The 14,462-nt window shown below is 41.4% G+C and overlaps 1 protein-coding gene across 1 annotated transcript; it reads right to left on the bottom strand.

The window, feature by feature from the left end:
• Positions 1-2,722: 2,722 nt before the first annotated feature.
• On the bottom strand, positions 2,723-14,170 carry MDH1 (malate dehydrogenase 1). Its single transcript, XM_062489468.1, has 9 exons — positions 14,139-14,170; positions 8,624-8,722; positions 8,141-8,237; positions 7,056-7,231; positions 5,618-5,740; positions 5,325-5,501; positions 4,090-4,203; positions 3,786-3,875; positions 2,723-3,426 (listed from the first exon to the last, which is right to left on the bottom strand). The coding sequence occupies exons 1-9, from the start codon at positions 14,139-14,141 to the stop codon at positions 3,301-3,303; spliced, it is 1,005 nt and encodes a 334-aa protein (XP_062345452.1). The 5' UTR covers positions 14,142-14,170; the 3' UTR covers positions 2,723-3,300.
• Positions 14,171-14,462: the final 292 nt, after the last annotated feature.

Consider the following 14,462-nt stretch of genomic DNA (forward strand, 5'->3'; position numbering starts at 1 on the left):
AATTTATTTAGGATTTAAGGTGGTCTTGGCATTAATGATTATGGTTAGCAGACTTGAAAAAAGAAAGCATCTATGCAATTAAGTTTTTAGCTACAAATTAATTAAAGATTCTGTAAAATCAAAACAATTGACTTATTTCTGGCTAAGCTGAAGACTGCATCTCTATCTGTTCACTTCTCTATTTACCTGCAGGTAGTTTTATTTTAAGCAGCTGAGTGCTCAGCCTGTGTTCTAATTCAGTAGCATTTGTCATGCTGCTATGAAAAGCTGCCACTTAAAGAGCTGTTGGAATGCTTTTTTTGAAAAAAATAGAAGACAACTTGATGCTCAGATCTGCTGTTTAAGCTGCAAATAGTTACATTTATGTAACTTCCTCTTTTATTACTACTGAGGTGTAGCTATCCTCTAGGATTTGCTACTTGGAATTCAAAATATGTCTATAGATGTAAAAAAGACCCCAATCTACAGGAAATGGGGGTTGGGAGGTGGAGGGGAGGGGGGAAAGAGAGGAAATAAAAAAGGAAATTATTCTAGTAAGCTCATTCAGGAAGGACATCTTTCCTCTGTTTTGTAAATCCAGTGCTCTGAAAGCATTTGCCAGAGAAGTTCTCCTGCCCGAGAAGTCTCTCCTTGAGGAAAGTGAGATTCAAACCTATTGATTGGATATGATGGGATGCCTTATAACTCTACCCAGGGGTGAAGCTCTGTGGTGAGCCTCAGTATAACGTTGAGTTAGGTTAATTTATTAAATGTGGAGTTTCCAACTTTACCCGAGTTACTGTAAGGAACAGCAGGAACAGCTGTACTGAGAGAAGAATGATGATGTGACACAAACTTGAGATCAGTTTTTTGTTCATTTGGGGAAAACCTTTATTTCTTCTCCCTCTCAGAAGAATTCTTGCTGGGAATGGAAAGCTGTCAATAAAGCACAAAGAGATCAGCCTGCCTTGTGCAGCTTTCAGGAGCATGAAGGGCGGGGATTTGGGATGTAGGGATTTGGCTCTCCATGACAAGGCATGAACAACTTCCAGCCTTCCCTAGGAGCCTTTCTGCTGACACACAGACTCTAATGGAGCCCTAATGCTCTCAGGTGTTCCATCTAGAAACCTTCCAGAAGTGAATCTGACAATTCCAGCCCTAATTTCCCCCAGGGTTTGTTTTACTCAAAGAATGCTTGTATGTACTCACTCAGGAGCTGCTGCTTGAAGTCCTAGCTTTGGTTCTCTCAGAGAATTAATCAGCAAGTAAAGAATTGGATGTGAAATCCTTCCCTACACAGAAAGCCTTTATGTCCTGGAAATACCTCATCAGTAACTGGAGAGTAACTAACAATACAAAGAACATCGACCACGTGGGAGTTTGAAAGTAACAACACAGGAAAGCCTTTGAACAATGAGCAGGTGAGAGATTTCCTGTTGAACCGATTCACAGAAATGTGGAGGGAACAGGAGCTGCTGGAAATTCAGCATAAGAAGGTAAATGTCAGTGCAACTGTTGAGTTCAGTGTGTCAGGAGAGAAAGATACTCTATCAAGTACTGAGGTGTACTATGCAAGTGTTCTGATACCTTGTTAGAAGCATTACTTTACAAGAAGTGAGCTGACTCCTGCAGAAGGCTGCTTTAAATCAGACATCAAAAAACCTTGAAAAGCCAGACCTTACAGATTTTCTTTCTTAAAGCTAATTCCCTATCTGGTGATGCTATAGTAGGTATGGCACAAAGCACACTAGCAGCATTTATAGTCCCTTATTTGTATTTATCAGGCATAGATGTGCAATTTTTCCTTTGCTTAGCCTCTTTATGCCAAGAAACAGTGTACACCAGAGCCATCTCCTGTAATGTTCACTGCAAAACCACCTTAATTTAAAATAAATTGTAGCATGGTAATTACTGCAATGAATTCCTTTGATCCCTAAGCTCATACTGAAATGAGATTTTACTGACTTTGCATGGAACTGCCAGAGGACAGTCAACACATTGGCAGCTTTTTTTCCATCCCTAATTTCTGTGGAAATGCCCAAACTGTCATGAAAAGACAGGTGTATGATTTTTGTTCCTGAAAACTAAACTCTAAGGGGCTCAGAGGAATAACAGTGAAAAAAAAAGCAAAACAAAAAACCAGAAAAAAGGGACAGAAACAAACAGTGAAAAAATATACAACTAAGTATACTTCCTGTCTATTTTTAAGACTGCAGAAATGCATAAATGCTTGCAATAGCTGCTTCATAAGCATTCATGTCATTCACCCACTGTGCCTTGTGCTGCAGCACATTTCCCATTTTCTGACATGCTTCTCTCCCCTTTCACCTCTATGTAGAATAAGTCCCTGCTGCATTACTGTCCCTGTACTTAAAAGGTACAGTAATATTCATTTTTATGAATAAGCTTACTGATGTCTGCTGATTGATTTTATAGTCTGGCTGGTAAATCATCAAAGAAACCATTCAATTTGCTTAGAACTCAGTTTAACCTTTCCTTTTCTGGCCAAGGAATTTCTGTTATTCAAATCCTCATTAAATGAAGACAAACAAACAAAAAAATGAGATGACCCCAGATATGACAGATTTACTTTAGTACAAGGCAGAAACTTCTATTAGAACAGGACAGACAGCAACTCAGGCAAAGGGAAATGTTAGTGATTACAAAAGCTAGTAAAGCTTAAACTTTAAACAGGTTTTCCTCAGTTTCCTAAAATAGGCTTTCAGGGTTTTTTTTTTTATCTTGCACTATCAAACAGTGTTAGTTACATAACTAAAACATGCAAATAAAGTGCAACAGACTACTCTTAGCCAGTATCTGATTGAACAACTTTTAATATTTCTACTGACAAACATTATAAGCATAATCAGAGTGAACTGTATTTACTTGAAGTCTGTCCAGTGATAGACTTGGGTCACAGAACTACCAGTTCAAGGAGAATTACTGGCATTCATTTTCAGTTGAGACAGAGGATGCTGAAGTGATCATGGACTAGGATGTGTTCCAGTAGTGCCAAATTCTAATCAAAACTCAGATTGTGCGTTAGTAACCAAGGCCGAGGCAACAATTATCCTGTACCATACACAGAAAGCAACTAGTATTGAACAGACAGAGTTTGGTCAACAAACTAGTTTTACTTCTTTAATAATATTTTGCTAATAACTCAAGAGGCACGACAGTACCAGTAAGCATATGAACCTTAAAATGCACAATGGCCACAGACAGTTGACTTGGATACAGTAGTGATGTTTGGTAGCAGACCTACAGACGGCTTTTTGATTCTTCCACTCTTAAATGGTTTTCTATTTCCTCCTCATCTAGTCATGCACTGGAGAGGAATTCCACAGCAGTCTCCTTCTCTTCAGCTAACTCCTTAGCAGTAAGATCCATCTTCTCACGAGAAAAATCATTAATGGGAAGACCCTCAACAAACTTCCAGGTCTTGTCCTGATTGAAAGCAAAGAAATAAAAAGCCCTCCATGTAAGAACAGGCTTCATTCAGTCTGCATGAAAGAAACTTTGTGGCATAAGAACAACGTTTATGGCCCTAAGAACCACATCAGGCAGCAGTCAATTTTATTTCAGATAAAGAACGCAACCAGCACCAGCTGGTCATGTCAGATTGTACTTCTCTACCAGCACTTAGCTGACAATCAAGTTAACTTGGTTAGCAAGAATCTTCTCTGTGAAAGACTGCTAAACTCCCACGTCCCAGCAACTGCAGTCCCACACTGCTGTTAACAAGCTCACATGACAGTTTAATAGGTCTTGCAGAAGAGATATGGATTTAAATACAACCTAGTTACCTTGATCACAACAGGGAATGAATATAGCAGGTCTTCAGGAACACCGTAAGAATTGCCATCAGAAATGACTCCCATCGAAACAAACTCCCCCTGAAACCAGAGAAGTCAGAGATAAATACATTTTTCACTGCTAGAAGCAAGAAAAATTTTCTTAATTTTCAATATCCTTTATCTCCTCTGACACAACTTATTCCAGAAAATGACTGATTCTTTCCTCTGAACACACGTACACTCGAGGTCAGTGCAGTGGGCATGGAATCAAAGCATCAGGCAAACAAGCACTTACTCAATAGCCACATCTTACCGCTGGAGTGCCAAACCAGATGTCCCTCACATGATCACAGATAGCTTTGGCAGCTGACATAGCACTGGACAGCTTCCTGGCCTTAATAACAGCTGCTCCACGTTGCTGAACAGTCTGCAATTAAGAAAAAAATCCAACCATAACTAAGTTGTAAAGCAGCAAAATCATGGCTTGGTCTACATGCTGTTGGTAAATGCCATCAAGAAAGACCGTTGTATGTAATTATTTAATTTTATCAGTGAAGATGCAGTTCTTTCACTAAACAAACATGGCATACAATCCAGAAAAATAACCCAGAAGACTTTTTCCAACACGAATGTAACAAAATGTTTCAGAGGCTAATTCCTTAGCTTTACAGCTAACTGACTTCTCTCATACCAACCAGATGTCTCAAGCTTTTCCCACCAGGAGACTTTGTGCATGTCAACAGTAACAGATGTCTGGAGCAACACACTGTCAATTAGTGTCTTCTGCTGAACACCAATGTGAAACACTTGCTGGTCTCAATCCTACAACACTTAATGAGTAAAATTAATTGAATTCCTGAAGACAGCTGAATCAGTGTCACCACACTCAAGTTAATAGTTTTTAAATTTAATAGTTTAGGTAATGTTTTATTCATCTAGGGCTATGACAACCCAATTTCCTTCATATTCCACTTAGGTAGCATGTGCTCTTGATCAATTGATAACATTATTTTGCTTTGTTAACCTAGATTATTGTATATTACTACCCTACATTAAGACATTTGCAGGCATTTTCTAGATTTTTCAGATTCCTTTTCAGAAATGCTGATGATGCCACCTATCTAGAATTGGAAAGTGTGTATATGTGTATGTGCACGTCTGTGCATGAGCAGGGAAAGAGTTGCTGGCCTTTTCTGGTGGCTGGGGAGCAGCAAATGGATCATCCCACTTCATCTACAAAGCTGCCCCAAAAAGTCACCATAGTGAAATGGCAATGGTGCTTCTCTGTCACACAAGTTTCACCTGAGCTGCTGAATCATTTTAGCATGCCATTTGGAATTTTCTAGAGGAAGTCACATAGACTTTCCTGCCTTGAATTTTCCAGGGCAAACAACTGATAGCAACAAGATATCTGAAGATGGCTTATTCTAGCCAGAGAAAAGAGCTGCTTCAGTACATCAGTTATATTGTTTACAATTTCAGATGAGCTTCGGAGAAAACAGGAGCACAGAATGATCATTAAAAAAAAAAAAAAAAAAGGTATCTTACCAGGATAAAGTCTCCCTTCAGCCAGCTGTCATCTTTTATAGCTTCATAGACTCCAACTTCCTTTCCTTTCACATTTACCTTCGCATGGTTAACATCAGGATATTGAGTGGAAGAGTGATTGCCCCAGATGATGACATTCTTCACATCATTAGCAGTCACACCAAGTTTCAGAGCAATCTAATTGGAAATTAAAGATGTCCATTGCATTGACTTCAGCTTCTCAATTCACAGGCTTCTTTGAAAGCATTGCTCTGTTTGTATTTAGCAGAGATAACAGAATAGGCCCTTTTTACCTGAGATTTGGCTCTGTTGTGATCCAAACGAGTTAAGCAGCTGAAGTTTTCCTTTGGTATGGATGGGGCTGACTTTGATGCAATCAGACAGTTGGTATTTGCTGGATTGCCAACAACCACAACCTAAAAATGAAGAAAGGAAAGATGAAGTAGGTATTTCTGTGAAACACCTCCCTCCAGTGAAATACATCGTTTTGCCTTCAAAGAAGGTATCTAAAAATTAAGTTTTCTAATCACTTGGCTGTCTTCAATAAGAGTGTTTTTTAAGTGTTGTTCGTAGTCACCCAATCTTCTATAACTGCACATAAAAATATTTTCCAGGTAGGCGTTTCCTTTAACTTGACATCCAAATGTGAAAGGGAACAAGACTTCTAGGGAGATCTGATCTACAGCCTGGCTTCAAACCCCATGCTACCAGATACAGGGAAAGACAGACACGTGCACACTTTTAAACAACCACTTTAAAATGCTTTCTGGACTGCTGCCACTGCTTTATATAATTGCTTTATAATTAAGAAAGCCAGAACAGTTACTTATCTTGATGTTCATAGGCAGTTAGAAGTAAAATACTGCCTCAACTTAGATCAATTTATTACTATGCAAAACTGATTTTTATTCATCCATCTTTTGTGCCTCAAATGACTTGTGTCAAAGTCCATATACTCTAAATCACACAAGCTGATCTGCAAACCTCCCTTTGTATTTCCCCTTTTGAAAGTGAGTTCAGTAGATTTTCCACTACTCCTCAACAGTTATATTGATAGTTTTTATTCCAACTGGATAAAGAAGTAAACACATCTTCAGAAGCTGTAGGAAGTTCATCAGCAGACATTAGAATTCAGTTACAAAGCACAGTCAGAGTCTGGGTCTGAGATTAAGAGCAGTGGGAGAGCAGCCACATGATCCCATTAACTGTGCTGAAGGAATCTGAGAGAGAACAATTAAAATCTTCTACTCCAAAGAATAAGATGCAAACAACCTAAATAAAGCTGACTTTTGTGCAACTGTAATTCCATATTGATACCGAAGCTAAGGGTCATTATGTTAAAGGACACAGATGGATATGAAGTAGGCAGCTGCATGTAGTTAATTCAGTTCTCCCAGAGAAGAGTGATAACAAGCAAAAGACTGCTTATTCTTTTAAAATACAGTTTTATGAGGTCGCTTTTCAAATTGGTGGTAACCAGTTCAGTGTCTGTGTGGAATACAGCAATACAATGTAAGACTCAACTTTTTCACCAAACAAATTAATGACTAAATCATCCACCTATTTAACATTCTGTTTCTTATCTACCCTTGACTGTGGTCTATTTTTCAGGGCATAAGGAAAGGAATGCCTGCACTGAAAGGGCTCCTGCTTGTGCAGTATTCTTCTACAATGTATCCAGATCTCTACATAATAGAGAATTAATGTTTTAAATTCAGTTCCTATATTCACCTTGACAGTCTTTTTGGCATACTTGTCCAAGGCTGCACCCTGAGACTTGAAAATTTTCACATTTGCTTTGAGTAAATCCTTCCTCTCCATGCCCTCTCTCCTTGGCATGGAGCCAACCAGAATTGCTATGTCAAGGTCTTTGAATGCAACTTCCTCCTTGTCTGTTGGAATGACCTCTAAAAAAAAGGAAAGGGGGAAAAGGATTTAGCAAGATAAATACTCATGGCATAGTGCTAATGGGAATATTCTTTTGTGCATAAATAATCTAATATGACAATACCACAACTTTCCCTTCCAAAAATACAAGTACAGTCATACCTCCACAGATTAAGTACTTGCCAGTAAATGGCGTTTATATACAAATATTTATCTAAAGTGGAAAACACAGGAGAAATCTATATAAAAAGATATATACACATATTTAGAGGCAAATGAAATGTAAGTACATATGCTTTTCTTCACTTTTATAATAGATTTTCAGTGGCAAGTACCAACACAAGTGAAGTTTTGCTCCCCCTTTAACAATTCAAAGCAGAGAAGGTTTGATTTGTACAAGAGCTGGTACCTACATGCTTTTTTTGTCATGTTTTATAGTAGCTACATTAACACCTACTTGCTCCCTTTCTTCTGCTTGTTTAAACTATCAGACCTCAGCCTGTTTACATGGCTTGAGGAGTGATTTTTTATTTTGTGTCTTTATACAGAAGATATTTTTAAGACTAAATTAGGGTTTTATTTAATTTAGCAATAAATATTATATACGTAATATAGCAATGATACATTATATATATTTCCTGGCTGGGCCAGAATACAATGCACATATGAACAAGTACCAGACAATTTCTTGTCCAAGCTGAAAGCCTAGGATTAGATGATATAAACAGAAGTTCTGTTCACAAAACCTATTGGATGGCATTTTACCTAGCTTACAGGATAAGCTAAATTGACTGCTTCCACAAAATACAAAAACCAAGGTAGGATCATCTAAGATTTTCTCCTGCCTAACCTCCTGCCAGCTACAGAAACTCATGCAAGAAGTGTACTGCAGCATCTTGTAGGTATAAGAAAAAAATTGTTGTGGCCACCTCTGAGCAGCGGCAGGGCACAGTCCTGCAGCTCCATCACCACACCTTCCAGTACCGTCATCATAGGAGTGATGTCCAGCAGCACAAGAATAAGAGGCTGGAAAGAAAGAAAAGGTTTAGTGCAAGCTGGGCACAATCTGTTTTGAAAACTAATTTGTCTTGTACTCTTTGTACGCTGTTACCTTGTGCAAGATTTAAAACGACTTCAGTGCAGAAAACAACTTCAGCGCAACCAACAAGCAACCAACAACTGACAACTCCCATGACAGAGCAGAACTCCCACTTTCCCCACTTAAAGAAGAAATCACTTGCATGTTGGCAAACCATTCGGAGTGTCTATGAGGAATCCAGTCTCAGGCACTGCGGTTCTGACAGTCATTCATTCATTCATTCATTCATTCATTCATTCATTCATTCATTCATTCCTGCGCAGTTCAGTGCTACCTGGTCAATTGCCCACTGCAATTCAATTCAGAGAGTTACCTGGTCTTTGCCGAAGACATCGCCCTTGGCAATGCTGTAGAGGAGGGAGTAAGCAATCTGCCCAGCTGCTCCAGTCACCAGCACTCTGACAGGTTCACCCTGCAAGGAAATGACACAGCCTTACCACAGCTCCGCATCTGAACCTCACACCAGCTAAAAATTAAGTTACTGGGGCAATAACTTTATGATTAGTCGACCTGCAGGAAAGCATGTGCCAAAAAGCAGATCAGCCCCAGCTCCTGGGATCACACTTCTGGTTCTGCTAGAACCACCAGCAACTTCTCTGCTTGCTTTTACAGGAACAGACCACAACTGCAAAAAGATCCTTAAGAATTGCTCCTGGAAAACTTGCAAAATGCCAGGAATAACAATGTATTTGAAAAATGTTGCATTCCTTTCAACACCACTGCCTTGTTAACATAAGACAATACAACATAGCCCCCACCCATTCATACTTGAAATTTACTGCAGAAGTTTGATGAGCTGTGACACTTGACTGGTTTTCAGATTCTTTCAAATTCGAGGGCTGTTCCCATTAAGCATTTTGAATGCTTATTTGCAACCAAAGACTTACTGAATGCCAGAAACCAAAGAATCTAGTGGACTTAAAACTACTGCCTCACTGAACTGTTAGGCAGCAAATTTAACTAATCCACACACAAAAGCTACATTATGAACAAATACAGACACTACTATCCATAATACAACTGTCTATTGTCAAACTGACCCCAAACTCTAAAAGACTGGGAGAAGACTGACAAAAATGTTACTATATTGCAAATAAGAGGGGGAAAAGGGCTTGCCCTGTAGCAAAACACCACTTTGTTAAGCAGAACCAGGACTGGGAGAAATCCAGAGGTTATTCAATACTGAAAATTAAAGGCTGCAAGAGTTTGGGTTGTTCAGCCTGGAGAAGAGAGGGTACTGGGGTGGCTTTTCAATACTCAAAGAGGACTTAGACAAAAGATTAGGACAACCTTTTTTGTAGGGCCTATTATGAGATGACAAGGGGCAATAGTTTTGAACTAAAAGAGGATGACAGATTTAGATAAGAAGTAAATACTTTACAATTAGGATGGTGAAACACTGGCACAGATTGTTCAGATAAGTGGTGGTTGCCCCACCCCTGGAAACACTCCAGGTCAAATTGGACAGGTCTCTGAAAAACCTGGTCTTTTCGAAGATGTCCCTACCAAATGCAAGGGGATGGACCAAGGGTCTTTAAAAGTTTGTTCAAACCAAAAGTATTCTATGATTCTATCAAAACGGGCCACGTGGTAAAGGACATTAATAACCCAGTATTTTGTAAAACTGTTATTTGTATTTCCCTTTTTCTTTAGAGAATATAGGGCTGGGGCACATTGTGCTAAGACAGGAACGAGCAGTCTGACCAGCCTGCTGGAATGCCAAGCCCACTTCTTCAGAAAATTAAAAGATGATCATTTGAGATAGAGACCAGGCATAATTGAATGTGAAAGAAATTATTTAATTGCATTCGGGGCTACATTACAAATAATGTAAGCTGCAGAGCTAAGACAGGCCTTGCACTCAGTGCTGGTGATATTGCAGATAGAATACTGAGTCCAGTTCTGGAAACCTGAGCTCATGGTCTGTAAGAGGAGGCACAGGGTGCTGGACATGGTCTGGAAAGGTAGAGAGGATAAGGGGGATCTAACACCAGACCACCACACCTTCACAGAACCTTAGAAAAACAACACTGCCTCCAACCCTCTCAGCAGTGGCAGAACAGGGTGCAACAGCTACAAACTAAGAGAAAAACTCCTGATTATGTGGTACTGCTGCAGCAGAACAGGGTACCCAGAAGGTCTGGATAACCTTTGACACTGGCAGTTTTCAAGCCCGAACTAAAACACCTATGACACAATCTATCAGTGGCAAAAGTCTCACCATCAGGCTGGACAGGAAAACTTCCAGACACAGATCAAGAAAGAGAGCAAACTCTATGACCTCTACAGATCCTTTCCAACCAGCATTCCAGCCACTGATATTTATAGGAAAACCACGTGGGGCTTCAAGTGTAAGCTCTCTGCAGAAGCGACCAGCCAAGCACAGCTGCAACACACTAAAGTTAGATAATTAAAAAAATTAGGCCAGCTGCCCCATTTTATCACATACTAGATAAAATCAAAGCATAAATTGTGAAGTTAAACTACTGAACTTGCATATTTAGGCCTGGCCTTCATGATGACAATGATTCTTTAAATATCTCATTACCCAGATTACACCGTGTTGAAGTGCTTTATTCTCTTTTGAACTTGTCCTGCTATGAGTCACACTCCTCCATCTTCATAGAAACTCCACTATGAGGGGCAGGAGAGCAGACAATCAATTCTTGCTGGTTTAAATATCAAAACTAGTTCTCTTACTCTATTCTTTAGCAGGGGAATGTACCATAACATCTGAATATTGATGGGCAGCATGGATTAAGGTGAGTATCAAATTTTAAAGCCAACTTTTCAGCATGTTTCTAAGAAGAATCTACATTTTATTTCTATAAATGGAACAATGAACATTATTTTAAGGCAGCTAACCACACTAGTTAGTAAAATAAGTACTGGAAAGTTACAGAACTGCAAAACCTTGGCCTGGCAAAATCTCCATCATATAAAAAGTGATCCTGTGCTAAGCTATTTCAGAACTCACACAGGCAATAGCAAAACATGTTTTCTTTATATTATAGGGTATCTGAAATCAACTGTGAATTGATTTCTGAATTTCCAGGGAATAGAAAAAAGATTTTAAGGCTCTTTCTTCTAAAGTAGTGTCACAAAAGGGAGAAAGGAAAATAGATTTTTTTTTCCATTCTATGAACTTTATAAACCAGTCTGATTGAAACATAAAAAATGCCAACCTATCCACTAGCATTGTGGTGAGCATTCAGCATAACAAAGGAGAGGGAAGGAGTAGAAGACAAAAAAGTAAGAAATAGGACTACTTATTTTTTTACTGAGACAAACTTAGCATTTAAAACCCCAAACCTTCAGTCATGACTCAGCTCCACCTTCTCAACATAATTATGTTTGCTTACTACCACCCTTCCTGTTGTCCCCCATTTGGGGCTGGAGAAGGAAAACACATGAGCTAAAATAAGGCGAGGAGTGCTGCCTACTTGTTTTTCCTTTCCAAACCTTCAGTATATTGGATTCAGGGCATTCCCCAGACCCTTTTATCCCCACACCAATTGTGAGCATTCAGCATCAAATAAACTTTCACACTCTCTCTTAAATCCAGAAGCTGGATTAACAAACCAAAAACGTGCTTCTTCCAAAATGTGGTACCTCTCACCAAAAAAAACCCTTGCATCTCATATTAAAATTGGTCTCACTGAGTGTCTGAGGCTACTTTTAGAGAAATGAGAGGCTCCCCAGCAGAAGTTGTAGGTTCCAGACATTCATGTCCAGGCACTTTAACCCGTGACTTGGCTCCTGCAGGACTTTTCATGCTGTGGTAACTGCAGGGGTGACCTTTATTCACTGTCAGGTATACAGGAACTAGAGGACAAATTCAGCAAGAGCTAGCTGAACTATGTTGCTCCAAAGCGTTCTCCACTCCACATTCAACCGATGTAGAGTTAAAAAGCTTTAGGAAAATAAAAGGGTAGCAAAAGGAATAATAAAAAAAAAGAGAAAAAAACCCCAGCAACTGAACATTGCATCCCCAGGTACTCTTCTTCATCTAATCCAGCAAATGTAGGATCTCTCCCCCTCCTAAACTACAGCAGATAAAAGAGAACCCTCCAATATCAAGCGATGAAGTTGAGCTCTCAGCATCCTCCCCACACACTTTGGTTTTAGAACTCAGTTCCTCAGTTATGTCTGTGATTACAACTGGTATCAGCAGACATAAAACATTAGTGCCAGTTCTGAAAACAGAACTGCACTGCAAAACTGATTCCGGAGGTTACAAAGGTAACTAAAAGATAACTCACAACCTATCAAATGCTGTGACAGGAACATCCTGACTACACAAGTGGTAGACTTTGCATTGGTAACTGCAGTTATGAAATATCTCTATTAAGATTATTGTTGATAAACTCGTCTATAAAATACCACTAGCTTAACATTGTTCCTGAACATTACAGCCAGCTAAGCTATCCTACGCTGCTTTATGAGAATTATTTAATCATTAAAATACATTTTTATCTCTTCTGAAGTCTAGAGTCTGCCTAAGGAAGTTTCCCTTTGCTCTCCCTTCTTTAAAACAGAGCTGTGAAGACAATAAACGTATTTGGAAATGTAGAAAGTCTCAGCAAGGCAGCTGTGCACTTGAAGAACACCACCAGCACTGTGGTTCAGAGACCAAAGCAATTCCAAAGACATTCTTTCCTTAAGAAACGACCTTGACACAGGTGCCCCATAAAACCTTTTCCATCTCATTGAGCTAATGGTGGTTGCACTGATACATGATTTTATTTCAGAAATTTTAAGCTCCTGCCCAACACCACATGCATAATCTGAACAGCAAAGGCAAGATAAAACCAGTGACGTTCTGAATAGTCTGGAAATCAAAGTTACAACCAGTAGCTCTCTGTGAAACTAGCCCTTCCATGTCAGCCAATGCTTTGAGAATTCAAATACAGATCAAAACTTGCTGTCGTGTTGTCACTCCTGCAAATCCACATTTTAAAAAGCAAGAATAAAGGATAAGCAGGATAAAGCAAGCAGGATAAAGCTTGCAGGTTTTGGTAATTTTTTAGGGTACAGCTGAAATAAGGCACGTTTCAGAGCATGTAAGCATCCTTTGTATAGGAAGATGCTGAAAGGGAAGGTTCGAATAACAGGGCATTGAGTCTAGAAAAACGTAAGAGATGTTTTCATGCCTAGAAGGGAAAGCAAGGTCTCTGTGCAGGTTTGTGTATCTGTGTACACAGTCTGCAGAAAAGCAAAGCACTGCAGCTCACCTCCGTAACCTCAGGGCAGAACTAGGACTCCTTGACAATCTAGAGAGTCTGAACAAACAGCTGGATTTCCGACAGCAGCAGGGATGAACCAATAAAGACATTTCACAAGCACTTTCCCTTGAGCTAACACAGAACCGCACCAAAACCTTTCACGCCTCACGAACGAAGGCGGTGACAGCCCCCATCTCCCGAAGGCAATGTCGGCAGCCGCGGCGCCGGGAAAAGGCGCGGTTACCCCTCCGGAGTGCCAGGCCCAGGACAGGGAGGTTCGCTGCGTTCCGACGGGGGCACATTCCGCCCTCCCCCGCTCGGCCCTGGGGAGAGGAAAGAGGCACAGCCGCCGCCAGGCCGGCACCGACCCCACGTCCCCGCCTGGAAGGTCACCCCGGGGGTGTTGCGGCGAGGCCTGGCTCCTCCGGGTGCCACGACCACCGCCAGGTCACCCCTGCCCCTCACTCCCCGGGCCCTCCCGGCAGCAGCGCGCCCAGCCGGGGAGGGCGACGCCGTTTCGGGGTCACCTCCGCCTGCCGGAGCTCCCCGCCCCGAGCCGGAGGAACCCGAGGGGCGCGGTGAAGCCGCGGGCCCGGTACCGACCATGTCTGCAGGAGCGGCGGGTCCGACGGGCACTCGGGGTCACCTCTGCGGCGCGACTGCGGCCGTGGCAGCGCTGCGCCGAGCAGCCGCTGGGGAGGAGGGGGTGTGGGGGGGGCGGGGCGCGCGGCCGCGCGTGGCCGCCCGGGCGCTGTAGTCCCGGTCGCCGCCGACCCGCGCCGCTCGGCCGCAGGAGAGAACTACAACTCCCGGCGTGCCTCGGGGGTCGGAGCGCCGCGCCCCCGTGCGCCATTGGCGGTTGCCGTCCTTCCCTCCTCCCCCCCCCGGCCCCATTCATTGAAGAGCCGCGCGGCGCCGGAGGGACTA

This window comes from Cinclus cinclus, chromosome 3, assembly GCF_963662255.1.
Source record: "Cinclus cinclus chromosome 3, bCinCin1.1, whole genome shotgun sequence".
Taxonomy (NCBI): Eukaryota; Metazoa; Chordata; class Aves; order Passeriformes; family Cinclidae; genus Cinclus; species Cinclus cinclus.

What these genes read in the sequence shown, in the direction of transcription:
- MDH1 (XM_062489468.1), bottom strand. An exon ending in ATGCCAAAAAGACTGTCAAG is followed by an intron (nt 5,741 to 7,055) that starts GTGAATATAGGA and finishes CTTCATTTTTAG; the next exon opens with GTTGTGGTTGTTGGCAATCC. An exon ending in ACAACAGAGCCAAATCTCAG is followed by an intron (nt 5,502 to 5,617) that starts GTAAAAAGGGCC and finishes ATTTCCAATTAG; the next exon opens with ATTGCTCTGAAACTTGGTGT.